At 45.6% G+C, this 26,997-nt stretch overlaps 1 protein-coding gene across 11 annotated transcripts in view; it reads left to right on the forward strand.

Annotated features, from left to right (window-relative positions):
• The first annotated feature begins 3,162 nt into the window (after nt 1–3,162).
• tpm1 (tropomyosin 1 (alpha)) overlaps nt 3,163–26,997 on the forward strand; it is a 42,219-nt gene continuing 18,384 nt past the window's right edge. The window contains exons 1-9 of one of the 11 annotated variants that reach the window (XM_041178635.1): nt 3,166–3,495; nt 4,184–4,309; nt 16,746–16,879; nt 18,709–18,826; nt 19,741–19,811; nt 20,224–20,299; nt 21,669–21,731; nt 21,815–21,884; nt 22,529–22,607. In XM_041178635.1, coding sequence (XP_041034569.1) covers nt 3,382–3,495; nt 4,184–4,309; nt 16,746–16,879; nt 18,709–18,826; nt 19,741–19,811; nt 20,224–20,299; nt 21,669–21,731; nt 21,815–21,884; nt 22,529–22,607 — 851 coding nt within the window. In that variant the 5' untranslated portion in view covers nt 3,166–3,381. Of the gene's footprint in view, nt 3,496–3,863; nt 3,990–4,183; nt 4,310–8,410; nt 8,642–16,745; nt 16,880–18,708; nt 18,827–19,740; nt 19,812–20,223; nt 20,300–21,019; nt 21,096–21,668; nt 21,732–21,814; nt 21,885–22,528; nt 22,612–26,997 lie in introns of those variants that run through there. The other 10 variants (XM_041178631.1, XM_041178642.1, XM_041178637.1 and 7 more) reach the window with 10 other exon arrangements.

Consider the following 26,997-nt stretch of genomic DNA (forward strand, 5'->3'; position numbering starts at 1 on the left):
TGGGTTAGTGAGATGGAGTTGGGGGTAGTGAGGAGGAGTTGGGGATGTGTGGAGGGTAGTGAGATGGGGTTTGGGGTGTGTGGGTTAGTGAGATGGAGTTGGGAGTGTGGGGGGGTAGTGAGATGGAGTTGGGGATAGTGAGGAGGAGTTGGGGATGTGTGTGGGTAGTGAGATGAAGTTGGGGTTGTGTGGGTGGTAGTGAGATGGATTTGGGGGTGTGTGGGGGTAGTGAGATGGAGTTGGGGGTGTGTGGGGGTGGTGAAATGGATTTGGGGTATGTGGGGGTAGTGAGATGGAGTTGGGCGTGTGGGGGCAGTGAGATGGAGTTAGCGGTGTGTGGGGGTTAATGAGATGGAGTTGGGTGTGTGTGGCGGTAGTGAGGTGGATTTGGGTGTGTGTGGAGGTAGTGAGATGGAGTTCGTGGTGTGTGGGTGTAGTGAGATGGAGTTGGGTTGTCTGGGGGGTAGTGAGATGGAGTTGGGGGTAGTGAGGTGGAGTTGGGGTTGTGTGTGCATAGTGAGATGGAGTTGGGGGTGTTTGGGGGTAGTGAGATGGAGTTGGGGGTAGTGAGGTGGAGTTGGGGTTGTGTGTGCATAGTGAGATGGAGTTGGGGGTGTTTGGGGGTAGTGAGATGGAGTTGGGGGTGTCTGGGGTTAGTGAGATGGAGTTGGGAGTAGTGAGGAGGAGTTGGGGGTGTCTGGGGATTAGTGAGATTGAGTTGGGGGTGTGTGGGGGTAGTGAGATGGAGTTGGGGGTAGTGGGGAGGATTTGGGGTTGTGTGGGGGTAGTGAGATGGAGTTTGGGGTGTGTGGGTTAGTGAGATGGAGTTGGGAGTGTGGGGCGGGGTAGTGAGATGGAGTTGGGAGTGTGGGGGGGGTAGTGAGATGGAGTTGGGAGTGTGGGGGGGGTAGTGAGATGGAGTTGGGAGTGTGGGGGGGGGGTAGTGAGATGGAGTTGGGGATAGTGAGGAGGAGTTGGGGATGTGTGTGGGTAGTGAGATGAAGTTGGGGTTGTGTGGGTGTTAGTGAGATGGATTTGGGGGTGTGTGGGGGTAGTGAGATGGAGTTGGGAGTGTGGGGGGGTAGTGAGATGGAGTTGGGGATAGTGAGGAGGAGTTGGGGATGTGTGTGGGTAGTGAGGTGGAGTTGGGGTTGTGTGGGTGGTGGTGAGATGGATTTGGGGGTGTGTGGGGGTAGTGAGATGGAGTTGGGGGTGTGTGGGGGTGGTGAAATGGATTTGGGGTATGTGGGGGTAGTGAGATGGAGTTGGGCGTGTGGGGGCAGTGAGATGGAGTTAGCGGTGTGTGGGGTTTAATGAGATGGAGTTGGGGGTGTGTGGGAGTAGTGAGGTGGAGTTGGGGGTGTCTGGGGGTTAGTGAGGAGGAGTTGGGGGTGTCTGGGGTTAGTGAGATGGGGTTGGGGGTGTCTGGGGGTTAGTGAGGAGGAGTTGGGGGTGTGTGGGGGTAGTGAGATGGAGTTGGGGGTAGTGGGGAGGATTTGGGGTTGTGTGGGGGTAGTGAGATGGAGTTTGGGGTGTGTGGGTTAGTGAGATGGAGTTGGGAGTGTGGGGCGGGGTAGTGAGATGGAGTTGGGAGTGTGGGGGGGGGGTAGTGAGATGGAGTTGGGAGTGTGGGGGGGGTAGTAAGATGGAGTTGGGAGTGTGGGGGGGGTAGTGAGATGGAGTTGGGGATAGTGAGGAGGAGTTGGGGATGTGTGTGGGTAGTGAGATGAAGTTGGGGTTGTGTGGGTGTTAGTGAGATGGATTTGGGGGTGTGTGGGGGTAGTGAGATGGAGTTGGGAGTGTGGGGGGGTAGTGAGATGGAGTTGGGGATAGTGAGGAGGAGTTGGGGATGTGTGTGGGTAGTGAGATGAAGTTGGGGTTGTGTGGGTGTTAGTGAGATGGATTTGGGGGTGTGTGTGGGTTAGTGAGATGGAGTTGGGAGTGTGGGGGGGGGTAGTGAGATGGAGTTGGGGATAGTGAGGAGGAGTTGGGGATGTGTGTGGGTAGTGAGATGAAGTTGGGGTTGTGTGGGTGTTAGTGAGATGGATTTGGGGGTGTGTGGGGGTAGTGAGATGGAGTTGGGAGTGTGGGGGGGTAGTGAGATGGAGTTGGGGATAGTGAGGAGGAGTTGGGGATGTGTGTGGGTAGTGAGGTGGAGTTGGGGTTGTGTGGGTGGTGGTGAGATGGATTTGGGGGTGTGTGGGTGTAGTGAGATGGAGTTGGGGGTGTGTGGGGGTGGTGAAATGGATTTGGGGTATGTGGGGGTAGTGAGATGGAGTTGGGCGTGTGGGGGCAGTGAGATGGAGTTAGCGGTGTGTGGGGTTTAATGAGATGGAGTTGGGGGTGTGTGGGAGTAGTGAGGTGGAGTTGGGGGTGTCTGGGGGTTAGTGAGGAGGAGTTGGGGGTGTCTGGGGTTAGTGAGATGGGGTTGGGGGTGTCTGGGGGTTAGTGAGGAGGAGTTGGGGGTGTGTGGGGTTAGTGAGATGGGGTTGGGGGTGTGTGGGGGCTAGTGAGGAGGAGTTGGGGGTGTGTGGGGTTAGTGAGGTGGAATTGGGGTTAATGAAGTGGAGTTGGGGGTGTCTGGGGTTAGTGAGATGGGGTTGGGGGTGTCTGGGGGTTAGTGAGGAGGAGTTGGGGGTGTGTGGGGTTAGTGAGATGGGGTTGGGGGTGTGTGGGGGCTAGTGAGGAGGAGTTGGGTGTGTGTGGGGTTAGTGAGGTGGAATTGGGGTTAATGAGGTGGAGTTGGGGGTGTCTGGGGGTTAGTGAGATGGTGTTGGGGGTGTGTGGGGGGTAGTGAGGAGGAGTTAGGGGTGTGTGGCGTTAGTGAGGTGGAATTGGGGTTAGTGAGATGGAGTTGGGGGTGTGTGGGGGTTAGTGAGGGGAAGTTGGGTGTGGGGGGGTGGGGTGGTGGGGAAGGCTCCGCTGTGCTGAGCTGGCTCTTGCTGCTCTCTTTCCTCACTGAAGGGTGATTGAAGTCTCTCTTTCTCAATCCCTGGGTTTTTAAGTGGAGATGAAATTGTGCTGACGGGAAAAGGGTGTCCACACGAACTCCCCATATACGGTGATGCTCCGAGTCAAATGTCCCCCAGCAACGAATCAACGGGCTGATGCAGGAAGAAGATTGGCCATAGGGTAGGGACAGGCTTCGTCTGCTTCCAAAAAAGTATTAAATGTCCCGAGGAATTCAATCTGCTCCCGAGAAGGACATATTTCTCAGGCCGGGGCTGGATTCTGTGCACTTCAGCTCAGCTCCTGTACCAGCTCCGTGTCTCTCTCTCCCTCCTCTCTCAGCCTTACTGCACTCCCTCTCTCCTCTTGTTTCTTTTCATTTTATATATATAATTCGTTTCTGCCCCCTCCAAACAAAGCCAAACAGAAGCCATGGACGCCATCAAAAAGAAGATGCAGATGTTGAAGCTGGACAAGGAGAATGCCTTGGACCGAGCTGAACAAGCCGAAGCTGATAAGAAAGCGGCCGAGGACAGGAGCAAACAGGTTGGATACTTTTAGCAGCGATCAAACCCCAGCTCGAACTTTAATGAAAAACACCCGAAGCGGTGCCGCTCCCCGCCAGGGTCCGGCTCCAGCACCGGGAGCATAGGCTCCAGATGTTCAAGGCGTTCATTCCTCACTGAAAATACTGTAAAATGTACCAAGTGAACGTGCAGATAACTAAAATGCAGCAATGCTTGTTTTGAAAAAAGTTCCTAACTTGTAGATATTCGGTGTTAAATTCTGTTTGGGATTACAGCAATGTTAAATCCTCTCTGGCAATGTAGAGGATGTAACATTCTGGGGATAATTTGAAGACAGCTTTTGGAGTTTAAAATGTGTTTTTTAATAAATCTTACAATCTCTGATAGTTTGAGGATGATGCTTTACAACTGGAAAAGAAATTGCGAGCAGTGGAGGATGAGAGGGATAAATTTTTGGAAGATTTCAACAAGGCCGAGGAACGGCAGCTGCTCGCCGAGGAGAATGCGACTAAGGTATTTGTGCGCAGTAAATGGACGGTCTCTTAACCTCTTTCTGCTTTTTTTTCTCTTTCTCTCCATCTCTCTCACACACACTCGACCGCTGGTCTGCGCCGAACACGCCGTCTCTATCCTCTCTCTCTCTCTGTCTGTACTATCTGCCAACGCCTTCGTGCTGTACACGAAAAAAAAACCCTTCCAAACTGTAGCTGGAAGATGAGCTGGTAGCTTTGCAGAAGAGGCTGAAGAGCACGGAGGATGAACTGGACAAGTACTCTGAAGCCCTGAAAGATGCTCAGGAGAAGCTGGAATTGGCTGAGAAGAAAGCTACTGACGTGAGTATGAACCGCAGCTTCACCTCCGTAGAAAATAAACTGCACACGAGCACTACTTCACTCCTGTGCTACTTTCCTCACGAACTTCGGTGCATGACAAGCCGCAAAAGTCACAGCGGGTATCCTCACTGGTTCTTGTGTTATCCAATTTGTTTTCCATTGTTTTAAAGATTTCCCTCTTCCCAGGTATTTTTGTAGACAGCGAAACCCCCAAGATTGCACCTAAAAATATCCCTTGAGATAGGATTAGATGGTATGTGCGCACTATCCTGAGCTGGGTCTGTGTGTGTATTTATAACCCAGTACTTTATATGGCATTGAGCTATCTGTGCAGGCTGGGAGTCTGCTCCTGGGGAAAGGTGAGAGTTGTAGGACAAGGATGTTTGGTGTGTTTTACAAACTGGGAACGCCACTCGTCACTCACTATTAGACCAAAAGTATGCAAATGAGCAGGAATAAAAGTGCCTGAGACAGAGATCACACCCTTATGAAGAGTTGTAGCCTTTTAGCAGCTGATTCAATGGACGGTAGCAAAAATTCATTCGCTCCCTCCCGCCCCAGCCCATCTAGTTGTAATACGAGTTGAGATTACGTTAGTAAGGGATATTCCTTAAAAGGAAAAGTATGCGGAGTATTCCGAATAGCACTTATATCTCTGGCATTCAAGTGAGCAAATAACTAAGCTTAACCAGATAACCGCAGCACTAACATAGCCAAGTTAGATCATTCAGTGGGAGCTGTATTAACAAGTGCCACGTGTAAATCCTGCTCTTAAGTTATACAGTCTTTACACGTTTTATGTGCTGCCCGTGTCCCGGGTATTTCTGAGTTACTCTCTGGCTGAGTGGGTTACATAAAATGTACAGCGAGATCCCACACACTGCGATTTTATCGCCTTCAGAAGCGAGGTGAACGCCTCGCTGTGTCCCACATCCCATTTCAAATCAAACAGGATCTTGAATAGGTTACAGATCCTTTTCAGTTCCAGCAGATTGTCAGTCAGGGAAATATTCAACTTTAGTATTTAATGGTAATTTCCAAATTTCTGAAATGTGGGTAACCCTCTCCAAACCACTGTCCAGTGAGTCCCAACTGGGAGCAGACTGAGTGCCACAGGGGAATCTTTTCTAGATGGGGATGGAAATAAATTTATTGGTAGCTGGATGCTGAGAATTTCTGGACAATGACAGTTCTTCAGTGAGAAAGTCTCACAGACTAAGAAAGGCTTCCCTCCCCCATTCTCCTTCATTGGTAATGTTGGCTCCTCTGCTGAAGGGTTTAACTCCTTGCTGGGTTGGGACTCAATGGATCCCAATGCTTCAGGCAAGTGCCCGTTATTCATCTCTTAATCTTGACAGTGGGCAGCAATGGATTGTTCCACCATGGGCTGGCATCCTTCTATCATCTAGTGTCTGCTTTGTGCCCAGTCCCAGAAGAAGTGGAGAAGGTGATTAGAACAGGAGCTGATTACTCCCTCTCTGATCCGGGTGTCCTGTGCTGTTTCCTTCTATTGTTTCCTCCTCTTCTGAGGGGAAGAATGGAATGGAATAATGGTGTTTAATGCAATGGGAATGGAATATAAAAGTAGGGAGGTTTTGCTGTACAAGGCCTAGGTGAGGCCACAACTGGAGTACTGTGTATAGTTTTAGTTTTCTTACTTGAAAAAAATATACAATTGCAACCTATTCCTGGGATGAAGGGCATACTTTATGAGGAAAGGCTGAACAGGTTGGGCCAATATCCATTGGAGGTTAGAAGAATGACAGGTGATCTTTTTGAAACATATGATATTGTGAGGGGACTTGACAGGGTAGATGGTGGGGGAATGTTTCCTGTTGTGTGGGTAGGGGGAAGTCCAGAGCTAGAGGAAACAGTTTAAGAATAAGCGGTCTCCCTTTTAAGACCGAGAAGAGGAGACTTTTTCACCTCTCAGAGGGTCACTACTCTGTGGAATTCTCTTCCCCAGTGAGTAGTAGAGGCTGGGTCACTGGATATATTCAAGGCTGAGTTAGACAGATTTTTGATAGACAAGGGAGTCGAGAGTTATGGGGGGGGGGGGGGGGGGGGTGGGGGGGGGGGGTGGGATGCAGAAACAGGGGCTGACAGGAAAGTGGAATTGAGATCACAATCAGATCAGCCATGATTTTACCAAATGGCAGAGCAGGCTCGAGGGCCTGAGAGGCCGATTTCTGCTCCTAAGTCCTATGTTCTTATGTCCTCTGTGCGGAGCAATAACTGACCATCAATTTCTTTTTGTTCATGGGATATGGGCATCACTGGCATTTATTGCCCATCCCTAATTGCCCTTGATGGGGCTCTAATCCAGATGGTCACCTTTCTTTTGCAACTAGTATCAAACATTGATAAGAAAGTGTCACAGCTGCTTTGAGTCTTAACCATAACCTAAACTGCAGAAAGGAGTGAGCTGGAAAATAACCCAGAGTGACTGTCTGAGCTAATTCCAGCCTCTCCACTCCCTGTTCTCATGTTTGGGGTCACTGAGCCCAGTTGTCCCTCTGCAATGTACATTGAATCCGTGCAGATTTTCATGAACTTTTGCATCTGTCTCGGTGCCAGATATCAGTGTGGGGATGAAAGATGCCCTGCATGGTGGGTGCTCAGTGCCATCTCTCCACAGGTGAGCACAGGTTAAATGAAGAGGGTTCTTCTGCTCTGAAAGAGAGACTCACTTTTCCGGTCTTTTGTCATTTGGGTCATTCCAAAGCACAGTTCAGTCATTGAATTACTTCTGAAACACTGTCACTGTTGAAATATCAGAAGCACGGTGGGCAATTTTCGCACAGTAATGTGATTTGACCCTGTCTGTGACATTTGGGGGATAAATATTGGCCAGGCCACTGGGGAAAACTCCCCAGCTTTTCTTCAGAATAGCACTTTGGAATATTTTATGTCCACCTGACAGCAGAATGAGTTTAACACCTCATGTGAAAGACAGCATCTCTGACAGTGTAGTACTCCCTCAGTACTACAGTGGAAGTGTTGGTCTCGATTTTGTGTTGCAGTGTGCTACTGCTGAGATAAAGCTGTCAGTTAGCAATGTACAGGAGAATAGTATGTTTGTATTTCCCATTGCAGCCCATCTGAGCTCAGTGTCAGTTTGTGTTAAAGCCGGTTTAATGAAACTGTACAGTGAGAATGGAGTGGATGATTGTTTAAACATGCTTCTTTAGAATCCAGAGAGAGAGCATTCACCGCATCATTCCAGGCTAGATTCAAACTAAAAGCCTAGATATGAGAAGACAACTTCCTCATCGGTATAATGCTTTGATTAAATAGTTTATTAAATAATGTTCAGAAATAAGAGTTGATGCCAAATCACAGGTATCCCTGTACTCCATTCTCCACACGCCAGCACAGGGGCCTCGGCTCCCCGGGTGTGATTTAATGCGTCCAAATTGGCTCCAAGCTGCAAGTTTACCCAGAAGGGGTGAGGTTGTGAAATAAATAAGGCTAACATTCATAAGGCTATGCATCATAACTGAAAAAAAACAGGTTTTCTGGTCATTTTATCACATTGCTCGCTGTGGGATCTTGCTGCGCACGCATTGGCTCCCACGTTTCCTACGTTACGACAGGAATTACACGTCAGAAGTAATTCATTGGCTGTGAAGCGCTTTGGGATGTCCTAAGGTTGTGGCTGTTATACATTTCAAGTCCTTGGCGTTTTTCATTTAATAAAGGATTGAAATGCTGGTTACACAACACATGGTGAGATCATAACATTTGCAGCATTCCCTGACATGTTCTTCAGTAAATAAATGCTTCACCCAGGTTTCTTGCAGTGTTGATTTGCTGTTTGGTGAATTTAATCAGCTCCCATCCTCTAACTCTGTAGGTGGCGCATTCCGGTGGGAAACACCTTGGAATGTGAAATCGACCAGAATGTTACTTTCAAGGTGTGGCGCCTGCAACCAAAATATTTTCAAATGCACCAATCTGGGAAGGTTATAATCTGAACTGAAGACTCTTACTCGCTTTGCAAAGGTTGTAACGTTTCCCCTCCCTCCCCGTGTAGTTAATTTTCCTTGTGGGCGGGAGAGGGTTAAAATCTTGGGTTACTTCCGGTGCTAAGTGCATTCGAAGCCGGGAGAGTAGGGATTTTTAAGGCAAATTTTTTTTCAGGCTCCTGGTTTTTGGGAGGAGGAGGAGTGAAAAAGGGGGAAGTGAAGGAGACTGGGAATGACCAGCACGATGTCGGTGGATGCAGTGAGGAGGAAGATTAAGAGCTTGCAGGACCAGGCAGACGAGGCGGAGGAGAAAGCGGAGAGGCTGCAGAGAGAGGTGGACAGGGAGCGACAGCACCGAGAGCAAGTGAGAGCGAGGAACCGTGAAGGGCGAGGGCTCGGGAGCCAGGCGGCGGTAACAATGTCCATCCTGCCGGCTCGGGCTATTATTACAGCAGCTCAATCAGGACCAGCCCGGTACCGGCAGCCTGGGCAATAAAACTGCTCTGTTTCCCAGGACCTCATCTATCTGGTTCCATATAATGGGGACTCCCTGCTCTTTCGAGGGGGGGGGGGAGGGGGGGAGGGAGCCATTGAAGATTAAAAAATATGCTTACTTCCTAAACGTGGATAAGCCAGTCTAGAGAAGCAAGTGTTCAAAGCAGCTTTTCTCCTGATTACAGATTGGAGTTTAATTGAAGGGTTCTTTCCCCCCAGCCCCACGGCTAAATGTTTACTGTGTCTTGTGTCCTAGTTTCCTGGCTTTTGAAGATTGCATTTGATTCAGGAAGCTCGTTTTCTGATTCCTCTGCATCATGGTGTATAGACTAGGCGCTGTAACAAGTTCATTCAAAGGTTGGACCTTTTTAGGAAGAAAGTTGTGCATTCAGTTATGGTCTGGATTCTGGAACTTGGCTGTAAAATGAATTGGGTAGTTGAGTCCAGGGGATGAATCTGTGCTAAACCGATAAATAGGCAGAGGGAAGTCTACGCTTCTCCTTTGATGTGGTTTGTACTGTCCGGCATTTAGAGGCCTGGTCTGATTTAATCAACCGCTGACTTGAAGCTGGTCTCGCAGTTTTACTGGTGGGCAGAACAAAGGACAGGCTGCCGAAGGACTTTCATCAGCTCGATTCAGGGCTGTTTGTTTAAAGACTGCAAATCACCCCGAACAGAGGGTTTATCTAGGGCAACGCCGCCTCTCCCTGGGTGACTGGCTCCCATGTTCTGAGATGGCTGATAAATCCCATGTGCCATCTGCAGGTCCTGGCACACAGAGCAGGTGGTGTTTGAAGGTTGGGTAGGTGGGTTGCTTGAGGGCCTGTGTTCTCCCTCCAGCTCCTTGACTTTGTCCCAGTTCCTGAAGGAGAGTCTCTATGTTTTTGGTGCCTTCCCGAATGAGCCTTTTCCACTTTGGTCAGTCACAGGCCAGAGTCTCCCAGGAGTCAGCGGGATGTTCAGCTATTTGAGGGCTCCTGAAAGCCCCATCATGACAGTCTTCAGCCATGACCAAGCTCTGAGCGGAGCAGTTGCTTTGGGAGTCTGGTGAAGGGCATGTGAATGGGTCCCACCTGGCAGAGTGACTGATTAGCGCTTCAATGCTGGGGAAAGTTGGCTTGGGGGAGCACATTGCTGTTGGACCAGCTTTCTTGCCCCTGGATTTGGAGGATCTTGTGCAGACACCACTGATGGTACTTTCCCAGCTCTTTGAGATGCCTGCTGTAGGTTGTCCTAGTCTCCGAAGCAGAGAGCAGCACAGGAATCTCTGCTGTCTGGTAAACATGACCTTAGTCTCAGGTTTGAGATCCTGGCTCCTCAAATCCTCTTGCTCCTCAGTCAGCTGAAGGCTGAGCCCATGATGAATTTCATCATGTGTCTGCCTTTGTTGAGAGGAGGTTCCCAAAATATGGAAAATGGTGCACACCTTCCAGATCACGCCATTGATCTTAATGTGGGTAGACGTTGCACTGTAGGAACTGTGTTGGATGAGGACTTTAGTTTTCCAGGTGTTTAGTGAAAGGTCCTTTTTCCCATTTGTTTCAGAGGAGGAGTTGCCACTGACCGGAGCTCAGTTTCTGCCTGAGTTCACACTCAATGTTCCTCAATACCCCCGTCAGGCTCCGTCTCAGTACTACCCCGATCCACAGCAAAGCTGAAAAAGTCAACCGACAGCTGGATCCCCTGGAGCAGATGGAATCCCTGTAGAAACACGGCAGATAGGCACTCCTGCTACAGCTGCACAACCTCATATCCCTCATTTAGGGAGAAGGGAGCATGCTGGGGGATTTTGGGGACGCTGTGATTGTGACTCTATTGAAGAAGGAAAGACAAGTCTGATTGCGGTAACTACAGCGGAATCTCCCTGTTGTCATTGCAAGGATCTTCCTGGATGCCTCCTCCCAGTGACTGAGGAACTCCATCCTGAGTTACAGTACAGTCTTTGCCCATTGAGAGGCACCACAGATATGATCTTAGCTGCAAGATATGTTCAAGAAAAATGCAAGGAGCAGCACCATCCACTGTACATGGTCATTTTTGACCTCATGACAGCCTTTGGCTCTGTCAACTGCAAAGGCTTATGGAGTATCCCCTGCAAATTTGGATGCCCTCAGAAGTTTGTCCCCATCCTCCTCTGCCAGTGCAAACTGCGATCTGCAAACCCTAACTCCATGAAACAAGGCTGTGTCGTTGCACCAACTCTCTTCTCCATTTTACTCACTAATACTGCCCTTCACCTCCAACCTACCCTCAGGTGTGGAGGTAATCTACAGAGCAGACAGGAAACTTCTGAGTTTTGCAAGCACTGGTTGATTGAGTATAGTCAGTACTCTGCCTATTGTGAATAGCTGAAGGGACGTGATGTTTGATACGATCCACGAGTCATTGGGACATGCAGCCCATGTACCTGGCATCACACCGGCATAATGCTTAATATTAGCTGTGATTCTGTGAATGGACAGCACTTGTTGAACAATGCTATGTCGGTTTCGCAATGTGGCTCATTACGTTTGCTAGAAGCTACATATATTCATATATAGGGACCTGTCCCCTGCAGTCAAAAGGAATATGTCCAGACATTGAGTCTTTTTTGAATAAACGAAAGCTTGGGGGAGTAATAGGTCCCTGGTGCATTTACTATGGCAATGTCTTGACCAATTAGAGCTGACTTAACCAATCAATGCCCCTTTCTCATGCAGTATAAATTGTTGTTCCCTTGAAATTTGACATTCTTATCTGTCCTGATGATGGACAGGATGTCTCTCTTCTTTCAGCAATACCCAAGTTCTGGATGTCCGAACAACTGAAAAAGATTTATTCATGTAATATTTGCGAAACAGCTTGGTGGTCTTAAGTGAAAATCTTGGAAGATTTTTTTTCCCATTCAATATTCTCACAGAACTGCAGTAATGTAATGGTGACTATATATAGGGAACCAATCACCTGCTGACACTTTGCCACATAGGGCGATGCTGGTGTTAGGCAGCTTTCCCTTGTGGATGTCACAAGTGCTGCCGGAAGCTGCACTAACCTTTAGCCTCTGGGAGTAATAAACTTCTGAGGCTCAAAGTAAATTGAGGTGCGGTCTCGGTGTAGAGAAACTCAAACTGAACCTTGCCTGATTCACCTTTGAAATAGGATCTAGAAACGCCTCAGATTGGGAGTTTTCTAGGTTCTTGGGTCTTAGGGCAACTTGGGTGTGCGTTGATCTTTATGTCATCGCTTTTTAAAATAAAAGGACAGTTTGCCAATCAAAATTAATTTTTGTTATGTCCTGTCTTGAAGGATCGATTTCCTCATTCAGTGCTTTTTGTGACATAATGGTAGGTTAGATACAAATCAACCTTTGAAGGATCCAGGCACAGGTGAGAGAGCTTTTTTAAAAGAAAAAAGCATATGTTATCCGGGGTCTTTATAAATAGGGGCATTGAGTACAAAACAAGGAAGTTGGGCTTAATCTTTATAAATCAGTAATTAGGCCTGAGCTGGACTATTGTCTAATTTTGGGCACCACACTTTAGAAAGGCTGCCAAGGGCTGGTAGAGGGAGGGTGCAAAGGAGATTTATTCAAATAATACTGGAGATAAAGGGCTGCAGAAGCTCCTTGCAGCAGAGAAAATCAGAAGATTGTACAAAAGAGGAGTAGGCTATTCAGCCCATTGCACCTTCTGTACCATTCGATAAGATCACGGCTGATCTGATTGTGGCCTTAACTTCCCCTTCCTGTCTGTTCCCCATAATCCTTCACTCCCTTTTCAACAAACAAAACCTGTCTAACTCAGCCTTAAAAATACTCAATGACGCAGCCTCCACTGCTCTCTGGGGAAGAGAGTTCCACAGACTAACAACCCTCTGAGGGAAAAAATTCCTCCTCCCCTTAACTGTGCCCCCAGTTCTAGATTCCTTCACGAGGGGAAACATCCTCTCAGCATCTATCCCGTCAAGACCCCTCAGAATTTCATAAATTTCAATAAGGTCACCTCTCATTCTTCTAAACTCCAATGATTATAGGCACAACCTGCTAATCTTTCCTTTAAAGACAAGCCCTTCATCCAGGACTCAGCCTAGTGAATCTTCTCTGAACTGCTTCCAATGCAAGGATATCCCTCCTTAACTAAGGAGATCAAAATGTACACAGTGCTCTAGGTGTGGTCTCGCCAATATCCTGTACAGATAAGACCTTTATACTCCAATCCTCTTATGATAAAGGCCAGTATTCCGTTTGCCTTCCTGATTCCTTGTTGTATCTACATGCTGACTTTCTGTGATTCATGTGATTCAGGCACACCCAGATCCCTCTGTACTGCAGCATTCTTCAACCTCTCTCCATTTAAATAATATTCTGCTTTCCTATTCTTCTTGCCAAAGTGGACAACCTCCTATTTGCCCCACATTATGTTCCATCTGCCAATTCTGTTGCCCCTCACTTAACCTACCTGTATCCCTTTGTAAACTCATCATTAACCTACCTGTATCCCTTTGTACACTCTTCATTAACCTACCTGTATCCCTTTGTACACTCTTCATTAACCTACCTGTATCCCTTTGTACACTCTTCATTAACCTACCTGTATCCCTTTGTACACTCTTCATTAACCTACCTGTATCCCTTTGTACACTCTTCAGATCCTCCTCACAAGTTGTTTTCCTGCCTATCTTTGTATCCTTGGCAAATTTGGCTACAAGAATGTTATGGGAAGATTTAATAGAGGTGTTTACATTATTTTGATAAAATAAGTAAAGAGAAGCTGGTTCTACTGGCAGGAAGGAGAGATTTAAGATAACTGCCAAATGGATCAGTGGGGATGAGATTTTTTTTTTACTATACTACATGACCTGGAATGTGCTGGCAGTGGGACTAGGTTTGATGGTCATTTTCAAAAGGGACTAGGATAATTATTTGAAGGAGAAAAATGTGCAGGGCTATGGGGAAAGAATGGTGAAGTGGAACCAATTGGATCACTCTTACAAAAGAGCCTGGTAAATGCACGATGGGCTGAATAGTCTCATTCGTAATTGTCTTTATTGGAGGATATGGGAATTGTAAATACACTAACTCAATTCTTCATGTCAGTCAGGATAAGGGACTGATCATTTAGGACTGGGATGAGAAATTACTTCACTGAAAGGGTTGTGAATCTTTGGAATCCTCTATCCCATAGGGTTATGGATGCTCCATTGTTGAGTATGTTTTAAAGCCAGGGTAGACGGATTTTTAGATCTCAGGGAATCGAGTGATATGGGGAATGGGTGGGATAGTGCAGCTGGAAGCTGAGATCGGTCATGGCCATATGGTCTACTCTTGCTGCTATTTCTTGTCATCCTTTGTTTCTTGTCTCAGTCTTCCCAAGTGAAGACTGATTCTGAATCATGGTGAGAATGGGATGCAGGTGATGTCACTGAGCTGTGAAATGTTATGATGTGCTGCGTTAATAGAAATCACTGTCATCAGGCAGTGCTAGGATGTGTTCCCATGCTCCTGATGCAATAAAGGAGGCATAGGCCACTAAACCACTGACCCCCAAAAGTAGCAGCAGACCAAGGCACATGGGAACAGAGAGAGAAGTCTGCTGTCAGCCACCATGAAGCACTGATGTGGCTCATTAACGCTGTTGCTCACTTGTTTTTGTCTTGTCCACGTGCCTCATTGCACAACTTGTAGTATAACTGTGTCCAGTTGGTGAACTGATTTTGGTGTTGCTGCAGATCAGACTCTACAGGATAGAATTTACCAGCTGTGTTGCCAGGGCGAAGCTAGGCTGGTGGGGATGGGGTGGGGGAAGGGATGTTACTGGGAAAGCAGCGCCCAGGGTGAACTGAGAGTCTGTATCTTCTGGAATTTCTTCTGCTTGTCCGAGAATCTTGTAGAATTTTCCATTCAATTAAATGAGGTCGGGTGGAGCAGATAAAGGAACCTCCAGGGTCAGTGATTCCAATGCTCTCTTAGCGACCTTCCCCTTCAACCTCTTCAATTTGAGGTCATCTCTGCTGCCTGTACCCTTACCAATGTCTGTTTGCCTGTCACCCCTGCGCCCACTGACCTACATTTGACTTGCCATCTGGATTTAAAACTTAGATTTAAAACTCTCTACCTTGTCTTCAAGTCCCTCCATGGCCTCACTCCTCCTCACCTCTGTAATGTCTCACAACTGTCATATAGCTGAGCTCCTCGAATTCTGGCCTCCTGAGCATCCCCAACTTTAATCACTCCACCATCGTGCTTTGAGTTGCCAAGGCCCCAGTCTCCCTCCACCTGGCAGTGCCTCTACCTTGCTTTCCTGTTTCAAGATGCTCCTTAAAGCCTGCCTTTTAGTCGTCTTGCCTAATTTTAAGGCTGGTTACTGAATATTTTTCTCCCATCACTCTCTTGTGGAGCATCTCGGGATGCTTTATGACATTACTGGGACTATATAAATGCAAATTGTCCATGGGTGGCAGAAGGAAAAGGATTGCAACTTTGATCACATGATCTACATCCAGCTATCCAGCCCAACAGGTCACCCTGGACTTCCCACACCAATTGGAAAGCTCCCTGAAATCATGATTTTACCCACCTCTGATTTATCTTTCTTCACACCCTAATAATTTCTCTTGAAGCTTCTTCACAGCAATGTCTGGGAGGTTAATCTTTTCTTCTGGAGTGTCCAGGAATTAACAGGGAGGGATGGTAACCCCAGGAAGGAGCGAAATTGAGGCAGAATCATCGATGGGGCAGATTGTACAAGGGCTGGGGGAAGAGATTGAATGAGGGCTAAGGTTATACAGTGGCTGGGGAAAGAATGTTGACTATGCACACCTTTATTTCTTACTAATTTACAATGAACCACCCCTCGTTATGTTTGGGGCAGTTTGTAACATCGGGTTTGTGGTTGAAAGTTCAGTCTGTTTTGAAGCGATGCTTGTACAAGAGGGATAGAATCCTCAGGGATATGTAATCATTAATAGAGAATTGATTCCAAATCCACTCATTCACATTCTCCCTGTGGGTGAGGATGGTGCTTTAATCTCTGCTGTTCTTCACTGAACACCAACAGAACAAGTTCATTGCCAATAAGGGCTGTAAATATATACTGGTCACCAGTAAATTCAATCAGAAATTGAAAACAAGCTACTGCATGTAGTAGTGAGTTCCACATTCTCCCCACTCTGGGTAGCTGAGGCAAATAGCATAGCTGTGTTTAAGGAGAAACTAGATAAGCACATGAGGCAGAAAAAAATAAAAAGATATATTGATGGAGTGAAATGGATTAGGATGGAAGGAGACTCATGTGGAGCTTGAAGACTGACATTATCCTGTTGGGTGGAATGCTGTGTTTCTGTGCACAAGCTGATAACTAGCTTGGGAATTCTGAGAGTTAATGATTGAAAAGCAGCTTTCTATCAATTTTCTCTGCAGACACTGATCTGATATTGCTTTTTGTGCTCTGGTTTTCAGTTTAGGTCAAACTGCAAAAGCAATAACACATTGCGATGGTGTGACCTTATCTCACTGATCCCTTTAGTTCATATGACCTTGGTGCACAATCGCTAGAAGCAGTTGATCAAAAAGTTAAGTTTGATCAGTCTTAAATCTGTCTGAGGCACTGTGTTTGGAAACTCCTTACATGTGCTGTAGTTCCCAGATAGTTAGCTTCTTGGTGAAGTGTTTTTCTTGATCAATCAGTTGCAAATCCAGTTGTTTGTAGAATAATTCATCTATTGTAGTGACTGCAGATAATTTAAAGGGAGACTCCTTCACTTGACATGCAGGGTTACTGTGGGCTGTGCTAAATATAATCTCTTTGATTTTCCCATTCCAAGCAAATGCATGGGAAGATCCCAGTAAAACATTTAGAACAGAAGGAATGTTGTGGCAATCGGTAAAGATGGACCGTGTGTGTGAGCAGCTGACTGTCAAGGTAGACTCTCACTCTGGACTGGGTTGTGCCATCTTGTGTTTGCCTGGGCTTTGAGTGTTTGTTGTTCTGACCCAGGCTGAAGCAGATGTTGCCTCGCTGAACAGACGCATCCAGCTGGTTGAGGAGGAGCTGGACAGGGCCCAGGAACGCCTGGCTACCGCTCTGCAGAAACTGGAGGAAGCTGAGAAGGCTGCAGATGAGAGTGAAAGGTGAGGAACTTTGCTGCTGATCAAAGCATTTGATCCCTTTGCTCGTCCAGGTTTTATCTCTCGCAGCTCCCGGTTACCATACCTTGTACAAGTCTCTTCCCGCAATATTTTAAAGTTGAATGTATAATGATGAACCTTGTAATTTTTTAAAACTCAGAGTAAGAATCAATCGAGATTGGAACTAATTGGTTTGATTGATACTAAAGCACCACAACACATTTATATAGCACCTTTAACATAGTAAAACATCCCAGGCTGCTTCACAGGAATGTTAACAAAGTCTTGCCTCAAGCAGGTTTGTTGGTGTTAATATTTTTAACCAAATTCTGATGATCTACCGCGTAATCCAGGGTTTCAAGTAGAACAGGTATTATCTGTTCTACATCCTTCACCCTGCTCTTGAGTTCGAATTGCACAAGCAGCCAGGTACACGTGGTCTCTGGAGGGTGGACATTGATGCTTTGCTGAGTTTCCCGAGATGGGATGGTGGGGGTAAATCTAGTTTCTGTCTGCCCTCCGATGCAGATGGGCAACCTGGATACCTGAAGCTGTCCAGGAAATTGTCCCTCTTCTGCTAGCATTCCTCAAAAGTGGATGGATGCTGGAGATGGAGAGGGGCACAGGATGGAGCTGTCACTCTGTGTGGTGTGGGCACATGCTCGGACTGTTGTTTGGTATTATGGCTGGATTTGATGATACTTCCCCCACTGAAGTAGTCAGGCTTGGGTGCCTGCTTATGCTGGAAGCTGAGCGGACATTGTGACAAGCAGGGCTGGGTTTGGCTGGAGTTCTCCATTGTTTCATTATCCAGGCTTAAAACCAAGAATGACAAAACCAAGAATTCTGGCATCAGTCCAGCTTTTCGAATGGAGTGTAACATTTAAGGAGTGGGGAGGGATGGTAGGCTGGTGTTTTCCAGTTGTATTACTCTGCATGTTTGTGCACATTAAGAGTTCAAAAGCTGAGAAATGGAACTTGACCTACAAAAGCAATACTTAAAGGTAGCACTATTATTACTGACTAAATCATTAGGAATGATCTTTCAGTCATTTTTATCCTTCCTAGCTCTCCAAATTATCTCTCAAAATGTAGCACCTACCAGCCTTGGCAGCTGAGGTCATTTTCAAACCAAGTTGTTATTTTCTCCCCAGTTCTCTCCTTATGGCTATACTTGCTGAAGTGCTGATGCACACTGTGGGATCTGATTTCCTTTCAACCAATATCAGTGCAGTTCATGTTGTCTGATCATTGCTACTTCCAAGGGATTAATTACCCTTCTAAGAGAAATCACCCGGTGTTGCTCTGTACAGGCCCTTGAGACTATGAAGTGTTGAAGGGAGCAGTCCCCTAGCATTGACACTGTTGCTGAGGCCTGGGTCTTGGTCTGCAGGTCAGCAGGAAAGCTCTGGTTTTGAATTTGGCCTTTGTTCTAAAGGAGGAAATAGCATAGATAGGAAGTGTTACTGACTTAGACTTTTCTCCCCCTGAATGAATTGTCATTGGCAGTTGAGCAATAATATGAAGCTTGATACAATTGATAGAAGTGGCAGGGCCTCGGTTTGACTAACTGGGCAGGACAGGGACCAGGTTGGGGAATGCTGATGTGCCTCATCCAAAGGCCAAGCGAGGAGCTGCACAGGGTGTGCAGGTGAAGTCTCAAGGCTAAGGCTGGGTAACAAGCTGTCTTGGGAATGAATTGATGGCAGCATTGGCAAGACGATAGGGGAGCGGTGAGTCTCCCATGGTCTCTCAGTGACTGACCTCTGCCTGATGGGAACTGTTGCTTCTTGTGGCTTTGTGCTCATCTGCGTGTTCTTTACTTTCCTTAGAGGCATGAAGGTGATTGAGAACAGGGCCCAGAAGGATGAGGAGAAGATGGAACTGCAGGAGATCCAGCTTAAGGAGGCCAAGCACATTGCAGAGGAGGCTGACCGCAAATATGAAGAGGTTGGTCCTTCATATGGCATGAATTTTGTGTGGAAGATGAAGCCAGGCCAAAAGCTTCATAATCCTTAAGTTCTCAATTCCCTTCATTTTAACTTATTTAAATTCATTCTTGGAACATGAGCATCACCAGCATTTATTGCCCAACCCTAAAACCAGCCAGACATTTTCCCAGTTCCCACATCAGCTCTCGGGTGGTGCTTGCTGATTTGTGCTGAATTGGGGGGGTGGGGGCGTAGCTTTGAGCTGGGTTCACACTCTCAAAGCACTGGCTGTTCAAACCTCATTTCACTTTATGGCCTTTTGACAGGGAGCAGACAAGAAAAACTTCCATCCCAGTGGTCTGGCTTCAATATTCGCCTCCCTCCCAGAGGCTGACTCGCTGATCTTCTAACGTGTTTGGATGTTTGTGTAGCCATTGTGCTTGCTGATTATGCTGTACCACTTGTATTTTGTGTACCTGGTAGATGTAAGCGTGCAGTTAGCCTCCTCTGCTGCAAAATAGGACACAAACTGTCCTTTAAGAAAGAACAAGCGGTGTGTTGAGATTTTTTTCTGCAACGATTTGTAATCTGGAATGCGCTGCCTGAAAGGGTGGTGGAAACAGATTCAATAGAAACTTTCTGAAGGGTAATGGAAAGATTTTCAAGGTTATGGAGAATCAGTAGCATTAAATAGATAGCCCTTTCAATGAGCCTGCATGGGCAAGATGGGCCAAATGGTCACCTCCTGTGTTTTTATCATTCCATGGACAATCATGAGCAGGCACATAAGGTTTGTCAAACAAAAGCTTATATGCATCCTTCACCAAGGAGGGAAATTCATCTCATAATGTCTCATGGCCCTAGACTGAAGCTGTGCTTCCTTCAGAAAGGTCTCTGAAGCCTTTGGATCACTCTTGTACTTTCTCTCTTCAGGTTGCACGTAAACTGGTGATCATTGAGAGTGACCTGGAGAGGACTGAGGAGCGAGCAGAACTATCGGAATCGTATGTATGGTTTTCACTGCTGTGCATTGTCTGTGAAGCTAAACATGCTTTAAAAGCCAACCTGCTAATAAACGTGAAATGCAAAGCAACTTGAAAAATTAAGTCTTTGAGTACAATGATTGTAAATCTGAGCTGACTTTTATATATATATATATATATATATATATATATTAAAAAAATCCTAGTCTTTAGAATGTAACTTGTTGGCTGTGAAAATTATCAATTATTAAAGAACTTAATTATATTCCACCGAATCCTGTACTCAAAGAATTAAAGCACTAATGAAACTCATCCAGATATGAAATGTCTTGTCTGTATCGCATTTGGGGTTTTTAACGTGTTATCTCTTCTTCACTGCATGCTTTCATTGCACACTATTTTGTGGCCATGTGCATTTCTCGTGATCTGTTAGTCGAGCTCGTCGAGTGGAAGAGGAGGTTAGAATAATGGACCAAACCTTGAAATCTTTAGAGGCAGCAGAAGGCAAGGTACTGGAACTAATGCACTCTCTGGCCTCGCTCGCACCACAATGTGCTGTCATGCGCTATCTAAACACTTCTGGGGAACCTTTGTGTGGATTGAGAAGTGCCAAGGTCTTAGAAAGGATTCACTCATTCTCCTCTCTGCTGCTTACTCTGCTTCTGTGACCTCTTTAGTGTTGGATTTTCAGTCTTAATGTTTGATTTCCTTCAGCAGTGGCCTAAAAGCAATTGATTCTTTTTAAAAATGGGAAGAAAATATTTTACAGACTAATTTTCCTTGAGTTGGGAATTTTTGAATTTGTTTCCTATTTTCTAGGTGAGGTGAATAGAGACCTTAACTGATTTTAAACTGTATGAGATTCTGAAAGAGTCAACTGCTTTAAGGCTACCTTTTGTGCTCTATGATAAGAGCTATTTCGTTAAATCTCCTCTATTTTTCTTTCTCTCTTACTTTCTCTTTCACTCTCTCACTATCTGCCTTACTCTCTTCATTCTCTTGATCGTTTGCGTGCTCTCCCTCTGTCCCATGCTTGCTCGCTCTCTCTCTCTGTCTCCCTTCTCTTTCTGCTGCCTTTCTCTCACTCTACATATCCCTCTATCACTCTGCCCCCTCACACTGTGCACCTCCCACTATTTTTCTCTCACCCTCTGCCCCCTCACTCTGTCACATGCACACACTCTCTCTTTCTGTTTTATCCCTTCCTTTTCTGCTCTGACTTAAAACAGTAAATCTGCTGAGCTTGAAGAAGAGTTGAAAACTGTGACCAACAACCTGAAGTCACTGGAGGCTCAGTCTGATAAGGTAGGAGAGGGCAGAACCTCTGCTTTGATATCAGCCACGTTAAGCATGATAAGAAAATAGTGTTTATAAATTACCTTAGCACTTTCCTCTGATTCCTTCACTTTGTTTGGGAAAAAAAGTTTTACAATGCAATGTAGTTAATCCATTTTTAAATAGTTTAAAATATGACCCAGGGCCACTTTATAATGGAGTAGATTCTGGCAAATTGTGCACAGATCCTATGCTCCCATAGATTGGAGGAATTGAATAGCAAGAGTTATTTTAAGACTGAAATACTGATGAAGTAAGAATTAAAATACTCATTCACTTTGGAGGGGGAAACTATTTTAGAGAGCAGCTCCATGGTGGATGATTTTAAAATAAATGTGAAAAAACTGCTTCCATTTGCGTCTAGCCTTTCCAGATAATACAAGGTATTTAAGACTACTGAATGTATTTACACTGAGAACTTTGGCATCAAATCCTTCCTGTTCCCGGTGTGGGGAGCAGAAGGTAATCAGAAAACTCTGATGACTTGTGATCTATTGGAATTTAGTTTTCTGTCCCTTGTTGACTTGTGTCTTCTCCTCACAGTACTCACAAAAGGAAGACAAGTATGAGGAGGAAATCAAAGTCCTGAGTGACAAACTGAAGGAGGTGAGTGAAGCTTTCCATTGGACTTTGTGATTTCAGTGTTGTCTTTGGTCTCAGAACAGTGAAATCTCTGTTGATGTTTTCAGGCTGAAACTCGTGCTGAGTTTGCAGAGAGGTCTGTTGCCAAGTTGGAAAAGTCCATTGATGATCTGGAAGGTATGATTGTAAATCACTCCCCAAATATCCCTTGGCTCTTGAAGTCAGTTTGTATTGCTAGTTTGTGACCAGAAAAGTGCACAATGGGCAGGTGATGTCTGTTGTGTGTTCCAAGTGGCCTGGAGTAGAAGCACTGTGGTTATTGTGTAGGTAACTCGTGGTCATGACTTTAGATTTAGTGAAGTTTAACATTGAAAATTGGTTAAATTAAAATAAATTCTGGCCATCCTCTATCTAGCGGCCTATCTTCATAACTTTGATTCCTCTTCTCAGTAAGAATTCTTTCATGTTCAGATGTTAACATAATGCTTCTCAGTGAACTGTGAGGAGATCTAGGAATGTAGGTGATTATTTAAATTGAGGATTTACATCTGTAAGGGAGCCACCTTTAAACTGTTAACTTGTTCACAAAGGGCAGAGTGTTTTACTTTTTATGATTTGCGTGAAGTAGCACATTGGTTTATTTCCTTCTTATTGATTTTTAAAAAAAATTTATTTTGTTTTTCATTTGTACCTGGCTGAACATCTGACTCCCTCCCTTTTTCTGCTCTCCTCCATGTACTGGATGCTGTGGCTTTTCATCACTCTCTCATCTCTCATCACATTGTCATACCTCCTCATCTCTTCTGCCTCTGCTCCTGTAGATGAATTATATGCTCAGAAGTTGAAGTACAAGGCGATCAGTGAGGAACTGGACCATGCTCTCAACGATATGACATCAATGTAAATCTTTTCTTTTGTGCCTGTTGCATCTGTACACTACAACTCTTTAAACAAACTCCCTTATACTTACTGCACCTCCTTTTTCTGTCCATAAAACTGATTCTAACTCTTTTTTTATTCCTCTCTCTCTAAATTGCATTTTAATTATGCAGTGTACTAATGTTTACTTATTTAATGAACCGATTTACTTGTTCTATTTTTGCATCCCATTCTTCACATGAGAATGGCTATGCTTAAACATGGAAGTACAATGGTGTTGCTCCTGCATCACAATACCTGTTTAAATCAGGATTCCAGTATATTGAACAGGAGAATACTGTGTTTAAATCCATAATTCAGTTTTTCTAATCATATTTAATTCCTGGAGTTAATTTGCTCTGCTTGGGGGGAAAAAAAGATTGAATCTTCCCTCAAAGCATTATTCAGAGTTACCAAACCAGGATTGCAAACCTGCAGCCCTGAAGGTCTGGTCACTCCCAACTATGTGTACCTCTCATCGGATTAACTGTCTGTTTCAATACCTGTGACTCACTTGTGTTGGAAAAGATAGATGGTCCCACCCCAGGCTAATCAATCAAACTTAGTGTTGGATGTGAACATCTCTTGTATTCCTACAATGTTGGTCATATCCATACACAGGAGTGTGTCTGTGTGCATGCGCGTGTGTAAGTGTAACTTCAGCGGGTTTCCTACTGTTGAACTAATCAATAAACAATTGGAAGACTCATAACTTTCTACTATTCTCATCCCACTGATTGCACCTCCACCTCCTTGCGTGCCTTTTACTTTTCTGCATTCTTGCACTAACACCTAAAGATGAGAGTTCACTTTCTCATTTACTGGTGTACACCTGGAATTTGGGACAGGATTTCCAGTTGGTGATGCTTTCCTCCCTACACATTTGCACTTTTAATTTGTTGGAAAATGCTCTGCCTCCTCCTTTAATTATAAAGGTCCTGAGGTCAAATCCCACCATGAAAAGTTATGACACTGAATTCAACAAATCTGGCCCTAATGGCACCAGGGGAACCATAATAATGAAAACCGAGCAGTATAAAATCCAATAGGCTCAGGGACCCTAAGCTTGACCTTGGTACCTGGTTGTAAAAGAGGCTCATCAAGATTTTGGTGTGCCCAAGATTGGCCCCAAATTAAGGCCTTGCACCTCCCATATCTCGAAAAAAATTAAATAGTGGATAATTTAAAATAATTGGTTTTGTTTGGAGATGCTTGTCCTTGACAATCAGTGTTAGCAATTATAAACACAACTGGTCAGCCCTAGTCTTTCCAGTGATGGTGAGGAGAATGAGCGTAGTACCTAGTACAGGACAGGAACAAAAAGCTTAGCTGGGCGAGAAGAGGGTCCAGAGGAAATGGAGGCCAGTGAGTTGTGCCCACTTCTCAGCCCACTGTCTTCCTCTGCAGCAAGTGTGGCAGAGTCTGCCCTGCCAGAGTGGGGATCCTGATCCAAGTGATTCTTAACACACAATTGACCAACAAGGCACAAAGCATTGTCGTACAAGATGGAAGGCTTCCTTAACAGGAAGAGACAATTCATAGAACCATGGAGCACTGGAGGAGGCCAGCATGCCTGTACTAGTTTACTGAAAGAGCTATCCGATTAGTCCCACTCCTCCTACGCTCAGTCACAGTGAAATAATGCTGAGAGAGAAAAGAGAAACCTTCTCTGCTTGATGAGCAAGGCAAGCATTCGGCTCACCGTACCTTCAACTGGAGTAACTGTTCTAACTCCCTCTCTCTCCCACTTTCTGAACTGTTACTACCTATTCCACTGTAAGTTGTAATGGTTGTGAAGGTAGCTATTAAGGTATTTGGACAACAACCATGCAGGCCTGCTAGCATTTTATGCTTTTATTTTTCAACCTATCTTTAGCCTTGTCTGTAATAAAGTTGCTTGGTAGATTACCGCTGCTTGTCACTTCCGGTTGGCATCAATGAACCTCCATTTATAGGTTGCACTCCAGTAATGACCAAAATCTCTAACCTATGTAGCAAACTTTGCACTGTTTGAAAAAGTGTACTTTATATTAGAGTAAGAAATTGATCTGTGGATGAGGGATAGACTATCCCCTTACTTCACCTACATGGCAGGATGTAGTGGAATTCTGTGGCTGTAAAGAAGGAAGATTAGTGGGAAATATAGGAATGGACAGGGAGAAAGAGACAAAGTGTGAAAGTGAGGGAGAATGATGAAACTAGTAAGTCTGATTTGTTTATTCCAGTCTGTTTCATTATGGAATGGTCCATCTTTTATAGTTTTGACATCATCATGCTCTCAGTTAGGCCATATCAAACTGAGAACAGATCTCGTGGAAATACTAAATTAGATGCTGCAAGTAACTCCAACACTAAGTACTTAGCAACAACTGGATAGCAGTTGGCAGTAACTCTGAACTGGATAGTACCTGGATAGCAGAACAGGCAGTAACTCTGAGCTGGAAAACAGGGCCGGAAGTAACTCTGAACTGGATAGCAGAACAGGCAGTAACTCTGAACTGGAAAACAGGGCCGGAAGTAACTCTGAGCTGGATAGCAGAACAGGCAGTAACTCTGAGCTGGATAGCAGAACAGGCAGTAACTCTGAGCTGGAAAACAGAACAGGCAGTAACTCTGAGCTGGAAAACAGAACAGGCAGTAACTCTGAGCTGGATAGCAGAACAGGCAGTAACTCTGAGCTGGAAAACAGAACAGGCAGTAACTCTGAACTGGAAAACAGGACAGGCAGTAACTCTGAACTGGATAGCAGAACAGGCAGTAACTCTGAACTGGATAGCAGAACAGGCAGTAACTCTGAACTGGAAAACAGAACAGGCAGTAACTCTGAACTGGAAAACAGAACAGGCAGTAACTCTGAACTGGAAAACAGAACAGGCAGTAACTCTGAACTGGAAAACAGAACAGGCAGTAACTCTGAGCTGGATAGCAGAACAGGCAGTAACTCTGAACTGGAAAACAGAACAGGCAGTAACTCTGAGCTGGATAGCAGAACAGGCAGTAACTCTGAACTGGATAGCAGAACAGGCAGTAACTCTGAACTGGAAAACAGAACAGGCAGTAACTCTGAACTGGATAGCGGAACAGGCAGTAACTCTGAACTGGATAGCAGAACAGGCAGTAACTCTGAACTGGATAGCAGAACAGGCAGTAACTCTGAACTGGATAGCAGAACAGGCAGTAACTCTGAGCTGGAAAACAGAACAGGCAGTAACTCTGAGCTGGAAAACAGAACAGGCAGTAACTCTGAGCTGGAAAACAGAACAGGCAGTAACTCTGAGCTGGATAGCAGAACAGGCAGTAACTCTGAAATGGATAGCAGAACAGGCAGTAACTCTGAACTGGATAGCAGAACAGGCAGTAACTCTGAACTGGATAGCAGAACAGGCAGTAACTCTGAACTGGATAGCAGAACAGGCAGTAACTCTGAACTGGATAGCAGAACAGGCAGTAACTCTGAACTGGATAGCAGAACAGGCAGTAACTCTGAACTGGATAGCAGAACAGGCAGTAACTCTGAACTGGATAGCAGAACAGGCAGTAACTCTGAACTGGATAGCAGAACAGGCAGTAACTCTGAACTGGATAGCAGAACAGGCAGTAACTCTGAACTGGATAGCAGAACAGGCAGTAACTCTGAACTGGATAGCAGAACAGGCAGTAACTCTGAACTGGATAGCAGAACAGGCAGTAACTCTGAACTGGATAGCAGAACAGGCAGTAACTCTGAACTGGATAGCAGAACAGGCAGTAACTCTGAACTGGATAGCAGAACAGGCAGTAACTCTGAACTGGATAGCAGAACAGGCAGTAACTCTGAACTGGATAGCAGAACAGGCAGTAACTCTGAACTGGATAGCAGAACAGGCAGTAACTCTGAACTGGATAGCAGAACAGGCAGTAACTCTGAACTGGATAGCAGAACAGGCAGTAACTCTGAGCTGGATAGCAGAACAGGCAGTAACTCTGAACTGGAAAACAGGGCCGGCAGTAACTCTGAGCTGGATAGCAGAACAGGCAGTAACTCTGAGCTGGAAAACAGAACAGGCAGTAACTCTGAGCTGGAAAACAGAACAGGCAGTAACTCTGAGCTGTGGAAAACAGAACAGGCAGTAACTCTGAGCTGGAAAACAGAACAGGCAGTAACTCTGAGCTGGAAAACAGAACAGGCAGTAACTCTGAACTGGATAGCAGAACAGGCAGTAACTCTGAGCTGGAAAACAGAACAGGCAGTAACTCTGAGCTGGAAAACAGAACAGGCAGTAACTCTGAGCTGGATAGCAGAACAGGCAGTAACTCTGAAATGGATAGCAGAACAGGCAGTAACTCTGAACTGGATAGCAGAACAGGCAGTAACTCTGAAATGGATAGCAGA

This window comes from Carcharodon carcharias, chromosome 32 (assembly GCF_017639515.1).
Source record: "Carcharodon carcharias isolate sCarCar2 chromosome 32, sCarCar2.pri, whole genome shotgun sequence".
NCBI classification, from domain to species: Eukaryota; Metazoa; Chordata; class Chondrichthyes; order Lamniformes; family Lamnidae; genus Carcharodon; species Carcharodon carcharias.